The 20,067-nt window shown below is 42.1% G+C and overlaps 1 protein-coding gene across 1 annotated transcript in view; it reads right to left on the reverse strand.

Annotated features, from left to right (window-relative positions):
- LOC108037244 (pneumococcal serine-rich repeat protein) overlaps positions 1-20,067 on the reverse strand; it is a 129,731-nt gene that overhangs the window by 17,829 nt on the left and 91,835 nt on the right. The window contains 5 exon segments of the mRNA XM_044457468.1: positions 316-489; positions 1,640-2,287; positions 3,463-4,125; positions 5,024-5,320; positions 13,894-14,310. Coding sequence (XP_044313403.1) covers positions 316-489; positions 1,640-2,287; positions 3,463-4,125; positions 5,024-5,320; positions 13,894-14,310 — 2,199 coding nt within the window.

Raw genomic sequence — 20,067 nt, forward strand, 5'->3', positions numbered from 1 at the left:
GTAGTGAAATTGAGGAAGAAACGAAAAATAAATAATCTAGAACACTAATTGGTAAAAGGAGCATCCCACGGAGAGAAAGTTAGCCGACTTTTCTCATGAACTTAAAAACGAAAGGTTTCCAAAACTCTTAATATAAATATAAACCCTGTGATTCTATATACCTTCGTGTAACTAATTCGATTAAACTAATAAAACACTGCCGACCATTAATCATAATCACCATGCTAGAAACCGCACTCCCATGTTAATGTCTCAATCTCATTAGCAGGAAGTGCAACTTCCGTCTCCCAATCATATCAATATTTTATGGCTTACCTTGTCTGGCGAAGCGAGCATCATGGATGCGGACATGGTGGCGTTGCTGCTGCTGGCCTGGGATTTGGAGGACTTGGCCGGGGATCTTGGTGGCAAGTGGCTGGCCACGGTTTCTGCTGGCCACACGCTGATGTTGCAGATGTCCGCGCGGCTGTAGAAGCTGTTGTTGTTCATCTGCAGGAGGGAGGAAATCCATTTTTATTATTTGCATTACAATTTTATCTATGTCAGTCTCCTAAAACCTAACTTGAGATTGACAGCTGTCTATTTACGGTTTGTAAATGGTAAGGAAGTCCCACTGTTAGTAATGTCTTTAATCCCTGCTATTTTATGTACTGCCAAACATTGCCAAGAAGACATTACAACTATTATTTTGAATCTGAGCTGCATAGCTTTTACCCAGGCTGTCCCTTTCAATTGTTTCGTTTTATTCCGCCTCACGTCGGCCTGGGCTTCTTTTCATTTGCCTTCAATGAAGAAATAAATCACACGTTTCCCAGTTAATTTCGTACTTTCCCATTTTTGACGTGCTCCGCTCAATTTCCCGAGCGGCGGCGATCGTTTTTCCTGGACCACGACATCATGCCATGTCGGTAGTCATCGATCGCGGTTTCAGTCTGCCGTTTGGAACGGCAGGAGCAGTCGGTGCATGATTCGCTTTCATTAACCCAACTGCTTAATCATCCGCTGAGGTTTTCCATTTATTGAAAACGCTCGCCCGGCACCCAGCACCCAGTTTCCCAAGCCCAAACCCAAACCCAAACCCGATCCCAGCCCAATCCCAGCCTTTGCTCACTCCTGCCCCTTGGATTTACGGCAAACAAAACTCTTTTATTGACACAAGGCACAGACATGGCCACTAGACTTGAGCACTTGGCACTTGACTGACTGTGGGAACTTGTCCAATAGTCGAGAGGACCGATTTGAACGAAGCGGACCGACTTTACGATCGGACTCGATTTCTGGTGCTCCACAAATGGCGGCGGTGCCAAGTGGATCTGATTGTGAGGGTTCTCAAAGAGTTGTGCAAAATACTGGACAATAAAGGAAATAGAGTCTATTAGACTGTGGGACTATTTAGCAAATGAGTTTTAAGGGAGCTAGTTATTGAATATAATTAAATTGTGTAGAGAGAATATTTAATAGGTATTTTTTCCACGCCATGTAACATATTTTTGTTTTAATAAAACTCAATTGCTAAATAGTATTGAGATACTAGTATCACAATCTAGTTTCCCCTATCAATTCCACTATATTTTGTTAAACTGAGTGTGTCATCTTTATGATCGAACACAATTCCATCCATCTACCAACTTGTACTCACCTGCTTGGATTGGCTGGCGTTTCCATTTGCCATATCAGCGGTTGTCTCATCGACGCCCATCTTGATCTTGGCCAGATCCTCGGCTGCCTCCCCCTCGTTGTTGTTTTGCTGCTGGTGCTGCATGCTGCTGTGGCAATTGTTGTTGCTAATGACGTGTCTGCCAGCGCTGGCATTGCCATTGATTTGGAACTCCATCTGCATCTGCGACTGCGAGTGCGAGTGGATCTGCATCTGCAGCTGGGTGACTCGCGAGGTGGCCGAGGTCTCCGTGTGCCTGCCGTTGGAGTTCGAATTGGAGGAGGAGCAGGCGCTGCTGCTGTCGTAGTTGCTGCTGTGCGATGTTGCTGTTGCTGTTGCCGCTGCAATGGTTGACGAGGCAGTTGCTGCTGCTGCTGTAGTGATTGTCGTGGTGCTGACCAGAGCCTCCTTGTTCTCCTTATCGGAGTCGTCGCTGGGCGGGAGTTGTCCACCCGATGCCGTGGTCGAGGAAATGGCCGTGGACTGCAGACCATCCACAATCGATGTTGCTGCCGCGGCACTTGATGTTGCAGTTGCTGATGTGGCAACTTCCAATGTTGCTGCTGCTGTCGCCGTGTAGAGCCAACCTTCGTCGTCGTCATCCGTTGAGGCATCAGCCGATTTCAGTATCTATGTGGCAGGAAAGTGGCGGATGGGAAGGGAAAACGCAATGGAACATTAAAATCAGTGGTAACAAAATTCGCCAAAGGAAAAGGCAACTGGAGAAGAAACCGATGGAGACGATGAAGATGAAGTGGTAGAAAATGAAGTTTAATTAGCGTTACTTGCGCAAAATGGCAAATTGTTGTGCCGGTGCACTGGCAACTTGCAACGCGATGTTGCGATGCAGCACATGAGCAACATCTTTGAAGCTTCGTTTGGCTGCCGACAACAACGCCTTGTCTCTGACTTCTCTGACTTTTCCAACTCCACTGACTCCTCTGCTTTGTCTTTGTGCTGGCAATTTATTTCCATTTCGAATGGTGACGACCTCAGCAGTTGTCAAATGTGGGAGGAAGACTGAAGAATTGGCGGAGAAGTGCCGAAGAATTGAAGGAGGCGGAGTAAAGAAGTTGTGGAGAAGTCTCAGACAGACAAACAAACAAATTAAGTCAGAATGTTGTCAAGTTAAGAAGCAGAATATATAAGATCTTGAAGGGATCGTTTGAATATAAAGGATTCATCGATACAATACAAAATAAATTTCCTTAAATAAAATGAAAAAAGTAAGATCATTGATTTCACTTGATTAGGTACAAAACAAACTTGTTTAAATTTAAATAATTATTAGTTTTAGCTAGGCTTTTTCCCTTTTAAATAAGCAAATTAGATTTGAAAGCATTGTTTCCAGACTTTGCCCTCAAAAAAGCTTTTACTTTTGTATTTTTAGACATTTTTCACCTTTGAAGTATTTCTTAGACACTTCTTTTGTCTAAGATGATTAATGATGAAGTAGCTGATGCTGTTGGATTAGTTGATAATGAAGACTACCGAATAATGGAATACAAAAGTTAATTAAGAAATGGTTAGGCATGCCAAATACTATGAATACTTTTAGACATACGTTAGGTAACAGACATCACAAATAGCGAGCTATTGATGCATGCAAATTAGTTGGATAGAAGAGGCACTACTACAAGAATAATAACCGCGGACCCTCTTCCATTGATGAACGTGACCCCAACACCTCGGCGAGTGGAACGAATGCCACCGATGATCCGCTGATCCGCTGATATGTCTGACCCGTAACCGAGGGAAAAGCACACAGAGATCGCAGAGATCCGCCACCCGAGAACGGTACTTACGTCGCCTCCAGCTCCAACTCCAACTCCTCGCCGGTGGATCAGGCAGGGATCATCCTCGCTCTGCAGATCACTGCCCGCCGCGTTCCCCTGCTCGTTGTCCGTGTCCAGGTGCTTGAAGTAGAAGATCGCGCAGTTCTTCGACTTGCGATTGGAGCGGTTGAACTTGGAGGTGTCATTGTGGTGATGACGCGTCTTTCGCAGTCCCAGCGGCGACTTGTTCAGCTCGTGACCGAGGCCGTGACTTAGCCCGTGACCGTGACTGGTATTCCCATGCGAATTGGGTGTGATTACCGCCACGGCTATGTTCTTGTTATGCGCCTTACTGGGCAGCATTTTGCTGCCAATATTGTGATGACGCTGCTGCAGCAACGAATTGCTGCCGTTGATATTGCTATTGCTGCCCTGGGGCATGTCTATGAGGTTCAGGACCCTTCGGGTGCCCCCCACTGCCACTGGCAATCCCCTCCTGCTCAGCTGCTGCACCTGCTCGAAGTCACTGCTCTCCGAGTCCGCCTCGAAGTCGGTTAGGGTGGCTGCCCCACTGGGATTCGGGTGGTTCGCCTGTCTCCACGATCGCTTGGCAATCAGGAAGTCCACCACATCGGTGCCCAGACCGGGATCCTCGTCCTCCTCTTCTAGCTCCTCATCGGCCTCATCGCCGGGCTGAATGCAAGTCAAGTGTTGGGAGGATTGGATAAGTGTTAAGTGGGTTGACACAACGGGATGTGGGTGAGGTTGTCATGGGAATCACACGCACACAGCAAAAACACATGCTCTGCCCTTTAAGTAGTGCCAACTAAGGTTTGGTTGGGATATATCTTGGGAAGGGAGTGCTTGGAATGGCCAAAACAAATTGGATTTGGGTTTGTAGGTATACCTTCCTTTGGGATGTGCAAAGGGATAGTTCCTATCATTTTTAGGTAATAAGTAATACTTTCTACTACTTTTAAATATACAATTTCGAAAGGCAGGACCACCTAAAGTGCCAAATAATCTCTAAGAAGTCCGTGTCAATTAAAATAAGATTTATATCTAAAATGACATGGACATTTACAAAACTTCCTATACAAATTGAGAAAACATTGCATATTTTCGTGTGGTTTCTCACTTTAACCATTATAATTTCGTATGTCGTTTTTGACAAAAGTAAGTTTTGCTAACAAGTCTTTCCTATTAGTAATCTTCATTACTTACACTGCAGGGTATCGTTTTGTCCACACAAACCAAACGTCAAAATTTGTTTCTCTACTGGTTTTTGATGATGCCCAAAAAATATCAAATATTCCCGAGTTGGCCAGATCATTTGCTAAGTATTCTGTTTCTCCTTTTATGGTTCGGTGTTCTGGGATAACGTTTCTTTTTCGGGTTAGGTTCATTTGGGTTCTTTGGTTAGCTCGAGCTGGGGGTTAGGATAGGTCAGGCTCGGAAAGTTGACAATACTGTGGGAGGCGGGGGCATGCAACTAAACTAACAACAAAACGACAAGTCAAACATCAACTACATACAGAATATGCAAATCATTCAAACGCAAGGGGATCCGATCCACCATGGGATGACTTACCTTTTGAGGTGCAAGACAATCGCGTGGCTGATCCGCTGACAGAGACTCCGCTTTGGATGGGATTTGCTGGGACTGGGACTGCGAATGGGACTCATCCAGGCCACAGACAATCTGGGTGGCTGCGATCTGGCAGCGCTGGAGGATCAGTTCCGCGGGGGTGGCCGACTTGGACTCGCTGTTCTCCAGATCCAGATCCGAGTTGACCTCGTTCAGATCGTCCTCGGTGGCTTCGCCCTCGTAGCCAAAGGAGTCGTCTTCGGTGTCCTCCTCTTCGTCCTCGTCGTCATCCAAGCCGTTCTGCAAGAAAAAATATAAATAAATATTAGATCAACCCTGCATTTCAGTTTCCTTTTTGCTTTTTAGTTCAATAGAGTTGTGAATATGAGGCACAATTTTTAATTGGACAACTCGTGTGATCTTGATCTTCCTTCAGCTGCTACCTGGGAAAGTCCAGCCTCCTATCCATTTGCTCTTCCTGTTTCCATCACGTAACACTCTTCCTCTTTCATATGCTGGCTAAAATTATAATTGCTTTCAATTGTCGACACACGAAGCTCTCGCTTCGGATCAGCGGGTGGACACGGCCAACAGACAGTCTGTGTGCCACAGACAAATGGACACAAAAGCAGAGACAGGGAGACAAACTGGCAAACACTTGGCCAGACAGATGTCAGATAAGCCAAGAGGCGAGAAGTAGTTGGTGCATACCCTCACCGAGCGCTAAGATTTGGCTGGGGTCTTTCCTAAATACAGATATTTGGTATCTCTTCCAACATTTATAATCAAAGGAAGCTATACAATTTGCATTGCAGGAATAATTTAAAACATTAGCAAATAGTTTTCGAATTTTTATTGATTTTTGTGAACTTTATCATTGATATTAACCTCTCTATTACTCTGCAATAGAAAGAAAACTAATGGGAAAGTTTAAATCATAAGAGTAATCATATTTTCGACTTTTCCAAAGTTTTTTCCTACGTTTTCCTTTTCTTTTTCATGTACCCACCCACACACGTGAAAGGCGTTGGTGGGCAGGCGTCTGAAGAGGCCTTGATGGCATTTCAAAAATGTTTCGTTTTTTACCAGAACTGTTTGAGTAGAGACGCCCCTTGGCACAACCTCAAATGACCTTGGTCTATCCGCCAGTGCTCCCCCTCCCCTTCTCACGGTCCGCATTACATACAGAAAATTTCGTCTTAACACTCTATAAAATAAAACTAACGAAATTCCACAATTAACTTAAAAGACCTCACCCCTGACGATCAGCAATCAGCTGTGGAATGGCTTTTATGGCCATCAGATGTTTTAGCTGGGCAATTCAGTGTTTTCGCCTTTTCGGATTTGCGTAATTTGTTGTTCGGGTAAATGTTTCTGAAAAATCCAATGAAGGCCGCCCGAAGGTCGCTCTAAACATCCGAAGAAGCTTGTTCTCCACGGACGAGATCCAGCAGATTATGTGGCTAATTGTCCAGATGATTTATGGCCGAGAATTGCTTATACACCTTTTATATGGCGCCTTTTGATTGTTTTTGTTTATGGTAAACAGGGGCAGTACAACTGAACTTTCGAACAACAAAGAGGTGAAATGTGTAAATGGACCAGGCCATTTTAAGTGTTGTAAATAAACAGGGAAGCAAAAGGAGCCAGACAACCCATCAAAAATGGTAGTGGGTAAACAAATGGAAGACCAGCAAAATAGTGCAAAGCGAATCTAAGTAGATTTTAAATTTGGTTCCCAAAAGCAAGACAAGATTGGCCTTTATCGTTAGTCTTAAAACAAATTGTTATCTATCGATGATCAAAGAATTTGTTTATTGCCTAGGAATTAATTTCTATCTGCCCATATCAGTTTCATCTTCATCAAAGGGAACGAGTTTTTACTGATCCATCAACCAAATATTTATTTTCCTCTTTGATCTGATCTCTGATAATTTTCACCTTTTCTTCAGCATCTGATCTGGTTTCAAAGCTTTCTCCAAATTAGCATAACACCCGCATTTTGTGACGCAATCTTTAACCACTTAACCAGTCTCTAACCCTTTCGTTTCCTGACTCTCCATTTATCCACGCTTTCATCTTAACATTTGTATCTATCCAACCTTTAAATCCAATGAAAAACAAATTAGGCGGAAAAACTCCGTTGACAAAACGGTACAAGTTGAGAACTCAGAAAAACTGATTAGTTTAAGCCCAGAAAGCCCTGACAAATCTGGTTAGAGAACCGCAGACTACCCACAGAGATTGATGGTATACACATATTTATGTTATTATTATGCAAAAGTCGGGGGAAGTAAGGCATGAAGATTACAGGCCCTAGACAACCATCAAGATTTGGGCACGCCTTCCACTTCCATTCGGCTCATGGAGTTCTCCTCCATTTAGCTGGAAATTAAGTTCAAGTTTATCATGACGCACTTCAGTAGAACTCTTATTTTGAAAGAAAAACGAAAGAAAGATGGGGAGAACGTGTCGTGCCAGTCGCTTAGCACCTCATTTACACCCAGGTATTTTTCTCCAGGAACTTCGATTTAGCCCCTTAGATTCCCATTCCGATTCGGATCTCAACACGCAATTTCTGGCCATGTCACAATTTTTGTAGTCACTTCAGCGACGATAAACTAGAGCGATAACCATCGATATGTCTTGACTAAAGTGTGGGAAATTCTCCAACAATTGCTACTGTCTTTCCATGCATTTCATTTGGAATTATGAATTTCTCACACGCCAGCGATTAATTATCGCTAAACGCTGCCACTTCGTCGATATCTGGTTATTGGAGGAGACGGAGGGGGTACGGTCTTCATTAGCATGTGCTTGTATGACTATAATTATCGTGCAATAAAAACGTGAGTTGCATTCGTCAGACGTCTATTTATTTTCTATTTATGCCTGACTTTTCGTCAGGGATATTAAATCCGAAGAGGTGAGTTTTTGAGGTGGTTTGGGAATTGATCGATGGGTTTGATGAGGAAAAAGGGAATAAAAGTGTATTCGAGTTTTTTAGCCATCAATTTTATGGAGGGATGATTACGTGAATGGTTTCGTTTATTATAGGTTATGGGAGCCTATTAAGCAATTTTTCAAACATTCATATCAATAAAGCAAACAGCTTGGGAAACATTATTTTATGTTTTTTAAGAAACTCTTAGTGCTTTCTTTGGTACCAATAATTAAATACTAACTGACTTTTTTACTAAGCCAAATTAATCGTTACGATTTAACTGATAAATGGCACAAAAAATTAATTTATTATTTTGGTAATGTGTCCTTCAATTCAAATTGCAAGGTTAGTAAAATCCCTTTAAATAAATTGAATATTTATTCTAGTTAATAAGTTATTACAAGGTTAGATATGGAATATCTGTTTCCGCGCCTCCGATAATCTACCCTTTGCCAGTCATTACTTTCTTTAGTATCCATAATTCGCATTTATTGTTTTTATATACGACTCCCCCTCGTTCTCCTGATTTTCTGTTAGCCGAGCGAAATTTCGCAACAATTACTCAATTCGCTACAAAACATTCAATGAATTTTAATCCAGCGGTGACAACGGCAACAACTGCGACAACAGCAACATCGCATCGAAAAACTCTCCAATGGCGCGACAAAATTGCAGACACAAAAACACCAACAATAACGAAAACAAAAACAAAAACATCGGCTGCAACAACAATCAGCAACAACTCCGCCGCGTTGACAACCCGCACAGACAACAACAATTGGCAAGCCAGCAACATGAGCAACATGGAGACTTCCAAGTCATATGGAAAACGGGCAACATGCACCACCAACCACCCCCTCGCCATGCACCACCCCCTCAAACAACCCACAGCAGCAACAATATTATTACTTTCATTGTTGTTGCTGGTGTTGCTGCTGTTGCTGGCGTACGGCAAACATTTCCTGGTACAGCAGCAACTTGGACGTCCACAATTTAGCTCAACTATTACAAATCGCATTAGATGCTAAATTTAGCAAAGCAGAGGAAAATGCAAGCATTGAAGTCGCTGCATTGGTCGAAGTAGCAGCAGCAACATCACCGCAGAGAGCAGCAACTGTTGCTGGCGTGCCGCAACGTGCAACTTCGACAGGCCGTCGGCCATAGTTTGCATATTTTCACTTAAGATCCCTGCCAATTCTCGTTCTCGCTGTCTGACCCTAATCTGCGGACAGTGCAACATGTTGCCGCAGCACTTGGGGCATTATATAGACCGATCTGGCGTGGGTGTTGCCCACGCCATAAAGCCCACGCAGGGAGATGCTAATGCCCGATTCCTGAGCCACGCAATTGCTCATAATTTGCAGGTTGCTGGCGGGACTTTTTTGGGTGAGCTGCGGGAGGGGTTACACGCAAAAAAAAAAACAAATATAAAAACAAATTGTAAATGATTTTATATGTAACTGAAACGAGGGCAAACGAAGTTTTTGAGCCTCACTTCTTTTTAATTTCGGTGTAGGGAAACATTTTAAGGTGTTGCTGGTAGAATGGAAATGAAATATTGACAATTGGAGGCGAATTTGATTCGATGCAAAAGCGAAAACAAAGGCAGGCAAACAAAAGTCGCGAGTTGACATTTGGCAAATGTCAATTCAAGTAAGGTTGCTGGCAGCACAATAAATCGCATTTGAAGATGTCGCAGTTGCACCACACGACACCGCAGCAACATGTTGCCGCTGCGCGGCGATGACTGCTCTCGTTTGTTTGCATTTCGCATTGGGCAACTCACTATTGATTCCCGATTTCCTCGACTTTCCCAGCGATCGATGGATATGGGAATGTGGCCCGTTTACCCAACAGCTGCCGGCAATTTGCTTTTGTTGATCGTTTATTGTTGTTATTCTGGATTTTCTTTATGGCTTTCTTGTGGCGCGCATAAATCAATGGCACAGAAAGCCAATGTGTGCGATCACACATCGAATCAGATCACAAATCCCCAATCTTATCCGTGATAATACGATACTCCTCTATCTAAAATAATGAACCATTTACGTGGTTTCGGTCATTAGGGGTAATTGAAAAATAGAAGCCACAAGGAATATTAATCCAGCAATCTGTCATTATCTAAGCCAGAAACTAGAGCAACTAACGGTTTTTGCTTAGGCAAGAGTGTGTATTATAAAACCATTTCAGAGCCACCCAATTTCTTGACTTTCAACTTGCGTTAGCACAGTTTTCGATTACATGTGGTCAAGTTTTTGTGTGAGCTGGCTAATTACTTTTACCGAGGAAAGTGAGGCTGAAATGGAAACATAACTCTTTATGCTTAACAAAAAAATCCTCTGTTTATCTTCCGTATTTTATCTTAAATTGTGGGTGTGCCCACACGCCTTGTTTCCACCGAGATTTTACATAATTATTGGGATTTAATTTGTGCTGCTTTCCGGGACACAAAAGCAACATGCAGCATTCAACCTGCAACTAGCGACTTGCAACATGTGTAAGCAATCAACATACATAAATTGCAGTTCCGATTCGATTCCGACGTGACTGCCAGCCAAATGGGTAGCCACTCCCCTCCGCCTCCAATTGTCAGTTATTATGCGATTTGCATTCGCTCATTTTAAAGCCTCGTTTTGTGGAGCCTCAAAAGAAGGGGAAAGAAACAAATTTGCATATTTCGTTTTTAGTTATATTTGTTGTTTTTTTTGGGTGTGGACTTGCAGACTGGTAGCAAGTTTGAGGATTGATTTATGTCGGTATTTGATTGATGTCTGCTGGTTAGCAAACGGACTTTGTTGCTGCACCGATGATGGGGCCAATTAAATTCATAAATATTTTGATCATACACCATTGATGGACGTTAATTGGTACATGGAAATGGTGGCCAATTAGCAACATTAGAAGAATGATGACAGCTTCAAGGTCCCAAGAAGATAACTAGATTTTCTCGTATTCTCCCACTCGGTCTCAAATAATATCGTTTCCCTTTCAACCGACAGATGTTTCCCAGCCTCCAGTTCAACCTTCAACCCGTTGAAGAAGCAGCCAAAGGTCTCGTGGTCTCAGTCTGCTAAACAAACACAATTTCCGTAGAATAAACAACATAATCCCAGGGAAAAAGAGGAGGTTCGGGCGAGATATAATAACAATAATAACAACAATAATGGGGCATAATTCAATGCAATTCAACTGCATTTGTTTATCGAACTTGCTGCGGCCGCCACTTGCAACATGTTGCCGTAGTATAAGTGTGGGAAACAAAGAGAAATAGTGGAAAAAGATGCAACAAAGGAAAATAAGTCGGAAAATACATCAATTTAAGTAAGCAAAAATGGTATGAGTTTTGAAGAACACTTTTCTAGGGAGTAAAATCACTTTACTTAAAGCATGCCAGATTCTATTGTCAGGTTATGTTTGACAATTGTTTCAAATTAAATTTAATCTTTTTATTCTTATAGTATTTATGCAAAAGTAAACCGATTTGCTACAACAAATACAATCCTCTAGGGTATTTATAAAATCGGTCAACCAGCCATCCTTTCCTTCTGGTTATGTTTTTTATTTTCCAAAGTTCAGGCACGTCGTAAATTTGATTTGGTTTATTTCCATTTGCCCTGCTCAGCTCATTTCGGTCACTTTCATTTGGTTTCGGTGCTGATTTTCGAGCTGATTTCGGAGTTTACCGTCTTGCCGTTGACTTGTGTGAACTCTGAAGTTGAGGGCGCATAAATTTCACTTTTACTTTTCGCATTTTTTGATTTTTATATTGCTTTAGATATAAATACGTTTCTTTATGGCAGCTACTTAAAGTTTAACTCCGCTGATGAAGAAGTGGGGAAGTTGCTACAAAGTTGACTAAAGCGAGCCGTGAGTTTATTACGGCACAGGGAGAAATAACTATAATTGAAGATCCTGGTTTGGGATCCTGTATTTGAAGAGTTCACAAGTTTGGAGCAGCCAGCGATTTGCAGCAGATATTCAACCATTTCAAAAGCCTTTCCATACTTGCATCCCATTTTCTCTGAGTGCAAACACTTGTGACATTTCCGTCTGTCCTGCGTTTGATTCGCTATTTTGGCTTCACTGCAGCCGCCTTCGTTTGAAGTCTTGGCCTGGCTTGAATGGCCCGGCTAATCTCCTTTGGCCAGAAATTGAATGCATGGCAAATGTGGAGCAGCGAATTCCCCCGCTGGCGACCCGGGCAAAATGTGATCAGGAAAGTGTTGAAAATTGCCAACTGGATCGGCCCACATAGAGATTGGTCATGGACGGATCCCGGGGGGATGCAAATTATTGCATCAGCTAGGCAGTGGAAAATGAAATTGTTTCAGCCGCAACGAGAAAAACGCAAGAGGAGGAGCACGGAAGGGGTGGATAAAAGCCAGCCCGCGGCGCAACCAAATGAAGCGGTCCACAAAAAAGGTTAGCTGCCCCACAGCCGGAGGTCTCTAATAGTAGGTGCGGGATGGAAGCCAAGAAGTCTTGGTGTGTGGGTCAGCAGACGCCTCTTCCAGTGCGTGTCTTGAATGAATTATTTACCCACTAAGCCCAGACAGGAGGCCAGAGCATTTTGCGCTTCCTACTCCGCAAATTACCCACAATTAAGAGGGGTGCATGAAAAACGCTTTCCAATTACCAGACAAAGAGGCGAAGAGCATCAGAGGAGCAGAGAACTTTAACCAGGAAACGTTTAGAGCTCCGAGGAGGATCCATCCATCTATCCACACCCGTTGCCAGGAAACTGGGTCAGCGTGTCTATAAGGCGAAATTGACTTTCACTGGATCTAAACACGAAACGGATGCCACAAGAGGAACAGAATGATCGGTGAATTAGCAGGGGCATGGCATTAGTAGACGGAGAAAGGAAGTGCAGATCAGCTGGGGATAGTGAAACTAATCATGTCAGGTAAAAAATATGTAATTCATTCCGGGAAATATGTCTAAAAACAAGATTTTTAATAACGCAACCTTTCAACCTTGCAATCTCATTATATAAATTATATTCTATCTCTATAATATAAATTCGAAAATATGCCAAAATATTACTAAAATATTTAGTCTTTTCCATAGGAACATGCCCTTATAGACCGATAGATTTTTCTTTAAAATTATATCACATTATTTTATAAATGTATCTCACCAACATGTAAATATTATATGGAGCTCACATTGAATTCAATTCTTCTAATGCTCATCTACTGACAATGTTACACATCATAAAAATTATATTTCTAAAAAATTCTTCACTTTCAGTTCCGTCATCTGCCATCGAAGAGGAGCCAACGAGACACACCTCGATCTACACTACCACCCAGGCGAAACTCTTTCATCTTTCTCCCAAGTTCGTCTCACTATTCAATTGCAATGCTCTGCACTTTACCGCTTTCCCAATACATTTTTTGTCGCATTGCCGGCATTTTCACTAAATGAATTAATTAAATCACTTGCAACCGAGTTATACAAAAACGTAATTAGAAATTTCCACAATTGGCAATGCGAGGCGACGAACGGCGGACGTGCGGGGAAAGCGGCGCCAAATGCATTTTCTTTCTTTCCAAGAATCCCTGGCATCTCGAATAAATTTCCCTTGCTGACTGGGAGTTTTCTTTTTTATTACCAAGTAGGTAATCCAAAGTGACAAAAGTCGAAGACACGCCAAGGGCAACGCTTTGCAGAGGTTATTTTTGGAAATCCCTAATCGATTCAAGTTCATGTAGATGAGCCATAAATTAGTGTGCTATATGTTACATGGCTTCTAATACAACGTATTTTAGCATAAGATTTAAAAGTAATAGCCTTAAAGAATATTCAATGCTCTAAAATAGTGAAATAGACCACTAGATCAAGTAGTTCAAGGTAGTTTCAAGATCACACAGATGGGCAATAAATTGATAAATATATTTTTGTAGAATACTTTTTCAAAACTTACCGCCGTAGAGCTGCGTTTCCTTAGCAGATTATCCAGGCACAGTTGCAGTTCGAAGGCTTTTAGATACAACAAGTGATAGCGATCCCTCAGTCGCTCCAAGTTCCCTTCGCCCTTCTTCGACGGGTGGTTGCCACTTGGTGGTGGGGCAGCTGCCGTGGTTCCGATGGCAGTGGTGGGTGTGGTCACCGGATCGGAGGCGAAACCACTGCTCAGGCTGCTCGACTTTGTGGCGGAGTCGCTGGTTGACTCACTGGAGCAGTTGCTGGTCAATGAGGCGGGTTGCTGACTCGACAGTTGCTGCTGTTGCTGCTGCAGTTGCAATTGTTGCTGCTGCTGCTGGAGTTGCTGCTCCTTTTCGGCGGCTCGAATGCAAGAGCTCACCACTCGAGCGTGTGATACAATTTCATGGTACAACACCTGGAATCAAAAAGAGAGCGCACACATAAAAAAGGGGAATTAAAAAGGTGTTCGTTGGGTTGAACTTATGTGGCTAACATGACGTATACTTGATATGCTCAGGCGGCTAATTGATTAGGCAAACAGGAGGGAAAGGGATTGGGGTGAAAGGGTGGAGTTGTGGCAAGAGAAAGGCTTGGCTCAAAAGGATATTGTTTCAGAGCGACCACAAGCCACATTGAAGTTTATTTCATAAGATATGTTGATGGTTTTATAGCTTGCTTGCATTGCTAAACAAACTTTCATATTTTTTGCTTACTTACTTAAACTACTTAATTAAATTCAATTATTTGCACTTAATTTAACAAGTTATTAATAGAAAACTTTAACCTTTAAACTAATTTAATCCGCCACTTTAACTGTCTTTAATTTAATTCCATATTTCTATACCAACTTATCTAAAATTTCTTCTTATAACTTTTCTTCCCGCTAAACGTTAACTTTAATGCCACATTATCTCCGCGATATCCTCCCCCCCTTGGTAAATTTTTGCAATTCCTGCAACAGCATTTACCGCCCATCTGCAGCGATATGGCATCGCTCATTTGTCATTTTAACAGCTGCCGGGCCTTGGCTCTATCCCCATTCAACCCCATCCGAATCTTTATCCACATCCAAACAAAGGTCACGCTGGAAAAGTCCCACGCGTTGCATAAGCTCTGCCATTGTTCCGTGATTAATCACACAGAAGAGGGAAAGAAGAAAGATTTTGCGCACAGAGCGATATTCAATTTATCAAACATCAAAAAAATAATTACAAGACAATTGACGCCAAGGGGTCAGAAAGGGGGAAAGGTGGGCGTGACACCCAGTGACACCCACACATGAGAGCCGAGGAAAATGCGAGGCAGGGAAACTCCCAAGCGGGCTTCCACAATCTGGACATTGATCTCCATACAAACAGTTTAACCCCGGCGAACTCTTGCATCACCGACAAAATATGAAAAATCAACAAAAGGTGCGCAAAAGTTGAAATTAGAAATCGATAAATACGGGGAACACGGGGAAGGGGACGCTTGAAGGGGGAGAGACTTTTAGAGACAACCTCTTCACCCCAAAGTGTTCGAGCCATGGACATTTATTTATGGCCCCGGACACATCCTTACTCAACTCGAAGCCTAGAGCTCCTCGATCGAAACGAAACGAGACGGGACGAAATGCATTGAAACGAAACCCAATGCAAACATAAATTTTAATTTTCACCTGTTTGAGGTCTTCATTGAACTTCCATTTGCTGGCCTCCCTTTCGACACTGGCAAATTGAAATGTCACAGAGATTGGGTCTCACTTTGGAAAATTGCAAATTTATGAAAATGATTTTCTTGGACAGCTAGCCTCCCTCCCCCGCCACCTGCCCATGCTCTTGATTTACCTTGGGTTATGGCCAAATTGACACTCAAAGGCAGCTGCCAAAAAACCTCTGGCAAAGTCACCTCTGCGACCGACTCCACTCTGCCATTTGCCGTTTGAAGAATGATCCGAGAAAGCGACGCTGCGAGAAAGATTTATGGGGAAGCCTTACCAAATCTTCCCCCTCCCTTCGGGAGAAAAGCGGGGAAAAGCGGGAAAGTTTTGACAGGCTGCTTGGTATTTTTCTCCTTTTTGCGGTCGGTTACTTTTACTGCCATCGAATATTTCTGTGCAGTAAATTTAATTATATGGGGGGAATTTCGAAGACTGACTTTGAAGCCTGCAACTTGTCAAGGAGTTTTTTTTTTGACTTTATCAAACTTAGCTTTTTTTATTTGCCAACCTCAAAGTCGAAGCTTCATATTCATATAATTTACAAATCTAGAAAGTGTAGTACTTTCGAGGAACCAGAAAAAGGCGAAAAATACAATTGTTTAAGAATCCAACAGTTTTCCTTTTTCAAAATTGTCCACTTATTTCCATACATTTTATGACATTTTTTTTTTTAGCTCATTAGCTATTTAACCAAGACAAGCAATTTTCTGCATCAAATTGTTTTGCATTATGATTTTTATCATTAAATCTAATTATACGACTCAGAAACAAAACAAATTCTGCAGCTCTTTTTTTTTAGGGGCTTGGCCTGCTTGGTTAGGCAAATAGATAAATGAACCCAACTTAACCAAGTCGAGTCATCGAAGAAGAGGCCCTCTGGCACAGAACAAACTTTGCAAATAGATGGGGCGAAGACGCTGCGAGTGAGACCTCAACGCAGGAGGAGTGGGAGTAGAAACAGAAGACCGAGGAGGATCCGGAGAGGCAGGTGTGGGTTGCCCATTTGCGATACTTGAGGCTCATTACCAGAATGAAAGACCAGAGACCGGAGAACCCGAGACGAAGTCGGAGCTCAAACCCAACCCTAGTCAGCCAAAAGCCACAACATTGTGTGTCTTTTTTGGAGGAACGCCTTTCTCTTTGTTTTCGGTCTCAGTCTTAGTCTCGGTCTTGGCTCCAAAGCCCAAACCAAACCAAACCAAACCGATCCGAACCGAAACCGAAGTGAACCACTCCCAATCTTGGCACGACTCTAAGGTCTGGGCAATGCCTTAATGCATTTGCCGCCACCCACCCACTTGGGGAGCGCTGGAAATATGAGAATTTAGAATGCAGAACTTTATGCAAAATTCGTGACTAATCTGCGCTGCCTGAACTTGAGGAGCAGCCATACTTTTTTATTGTTTTCTGTGCACCAGACTCTCGAGAGGTCTCAAGATTATTGGCAAGCGTAGGAAATAATAAAAGAAATCAGGGAAAACAAATTGAAGTCAGTGCGAAGTTCTCAAGATTGAAATCTGATGCAGAAAAAAACCAGCACGAGTGAATGGCAAGAAAAGTGAATGTGTGAGCCTACAGTGGTGTGAAAGTGTTTAAAACAAGCCTCAATTTCAGAGCATGAAGTGGCAGAAATTTTAGAAATGATTGAGGAGCCTTACAAGCGTTCCCAGAACTGAAGGCGATCCCAAGAGGTTATTGATTCAATACTTGTTGGCATCGAATGAATGGATTTATTTGAATCTAAACTGAAATATTATATTACATTTTCCTAAACTGATAAATATTTGGTTTAAAATATTTTCAGTCTTCTATTTTCTTATTCCATTAATAATATGTAAGACGAAAAAAATGATATAAAAAATTCGATTAAGCATTAATCATAAATCTTTTCCGCATTGAAAAATTAGTTCTCTTGACTTTTAATTTTCTGCTGGCTAATTGTTGTTCTTCACTTCCATTCTCTTCCCATTTTTTTTCACTTAGTCATAAGAATTGCAACACATTTTTGGGGGCTTTAGGAATTCACACTGTGTTCCGAAAGTCTGCCTACCAAATTTAATTTTTCCTGCTTCTTTTCCCCAGTTTTCTTTGCGCTGTTTATTCATGCGAAATGTTCATCGCCCCTCGGAATCGGTCAAAATAAGTTCCTCTAATGCGTCGGCTATTTTTACCAGCCGCAACTCAATAGAAACTGTGTGCTGGGCACGTCGCGTATCTATATCTCTATATCTTGGATGTCTGCGGCCGAGGTTCGTTGACTCAGAGTCTCTCGGAATTGTTGTAATTCGGCGTGGTTGAGAATGACCAAAGAATTGAGCAATCGGCTTTGGCCATAAAAAACAACAACAAAGGCAACAATGGCCCACCAGATCGTACATTCATTATCGGAAATGTCAGTGCGTGACCTCGACCGCGTTTTTAGAATTTTACAATTTTAGGTTTACATTTTATTGGTCTTCGGTCCCAGGCAACGCCTTCAGATATTGTCTGATTCGCCAGAGGTTGATTATGAATAGAACTTTACAGTATTGTTTAAAATTAACAAAAGACATTAATAAATGTCTGCAACACTGGCGATTAAAAGTCTTGAAAGTCGCACCCAAAACGTGAGTAGCTCAAATGCCCGAGAATTATGCTGAATTTTCGGTATCTTAAATTTAATGATTTATTTTAAATGCAAAAATTAATCAAGTGAATATGTTTGATACCAAAAGTTTACATCTGTAGGCATTAAACATTTACAGCTGCCTTAAAACACCTTTTAAAACACTATCAAATCGTCATAAATCACATCACTTCCTAGAAGGAATCAAATTAATTGCTAATTTTTATAAGCAGGAAGCTGACAGCAACCCAAATTCCACCCAGAAAATGCCTATAGAGAACATTTCCAAGATGTCACATAAATTGGGAACGCACGAACAAAAAATAAATTGTTCTTTTTGGTACGTTTTCTATTTCGTTCGTTCCTTTTTCTTTTTTGCAAATGCAAACATTTTTCTGTGAAGTAGTCACGACATTTGGAACACTTCCAAATCGGCCTAAAAATAGAGTTCAACGAAATAGAATTAGACGAAAATCAGGCAGCGACTCTAATTACCCAATGGAGCTGCGAGAGTTGATAAATGACAAACGGAAAAGAAAAGACAAACAAATTTACAAAGTCCGGGAAAACGAGATGAAGGTGCAGTGGAGATGGGTTTTCCAGGTTGTGAAAGACGACCCCAGAAGTGCAATTAATCAGCTGACCCAGAAAACCACTCACAGTTCTTCAGTTTCCACCAGAGGAATTGATGTCGCCGACGTGCTGTGACCAAATGCATCGGGAATTAACTCGGACAGGGTAAACCGCTTTGAAGATCCCGATCCCCGATCCCGATCCCCAGAATGTGTGAAGTTAAGTCGGGAGTCGCAGTTAAAGCCCGAGTTGGCCTATTGAGTAACACATATCGGACAAGGAGTTTTGGGTTAGCATGGGGCTTCTGTCTGAATGTCTGAGTCTAAGCACCGTTGACATAATCACGTCCGAGTGTCACGTTCAACTCTTCGCCGGCGACAAAGATGATGGCCGGAATCCCGTCTCGTCTCGCTTTTTGGCTTTGTTGGCATCACGTTCTTGGGTCGAAGCCATGGACCCAGAGAACAAGTTTGCCGCTTTGTCGTGGAAATCTCTGTGCTCATTGTGGTCTCATTAGAAACATGTTACATGGAAACTGATTATGAAATTGCTCAACTGCCTTTGGCCGGGGTGACTTTAACTGTTTTTCGTAATTATTTTCAATGAAATTAGGGAAAACGTTTTTTGATGCGGTGTGAAAAAGTATGTCTTTTGAGCGGCTAGTGAAAATCGTATTACGAAGAAATGGAGAAAAGCGGAAAGGCCCCAACGTAATACTTGAACTTTCTACTCAAGTTGTGGGAAATTATGATCGAGTTGGGAGTTTAAGTTTTCCTGAAATTTTAATAATTTATTATTATTACTTATTACTTATTGATTAGCGATTAGTGTGATTAGTGACAAATTTGTATCACTTTCAGTGGCAAAACAAATTAAAACCAATATTTCAGTAACTTTTCGTTAAGAATCAGTTTGCCGTCTTATCTGACAAAAAGTTCAGTGAGCTCTTAAATCTATCTCAAATGCATGCAAGATCACTAACACATTTAACCCCAATTAATACTTTAAGCTCAGAGCTGATAATATTGATGGCTCCCTTATCTTTTGACACATTTAGGGTTCACTTGCTTGTGCCCTCCACTATTTGACCTTCCCAGCTAAACTTATCTCTACTGAATTTAATCAGCCCCCCAGAAAAACTGTCACTGATTCAAATAGCCTTCAATCGAGTAGAACTGCAACGAAACAATTAAAGATAATTTTGCTTAGCAAATGACGCAGCTTAAGCTTTGGACTGAGGGGCACGACTCACCGAAAATTGCCTTGCCCCTGGGTTGTGATTCGAAAAGTGAAAC

This window comes from Drosophila rhopaloa, unplaced genomic scaffold (assembly GCF_018152115.1).
Source record: "Drosophila rhopaloa isolate 14029-0021.01 unplaced genomic scaffold, ASM1815211v1 contig_159, whole genome shotgun sequence".
NCBI lineage: Eukaryota > Metazoa > Arthropoda > Insecta > Diptera > Drosophilidae > Drosophila > Drosophila rhopaloa.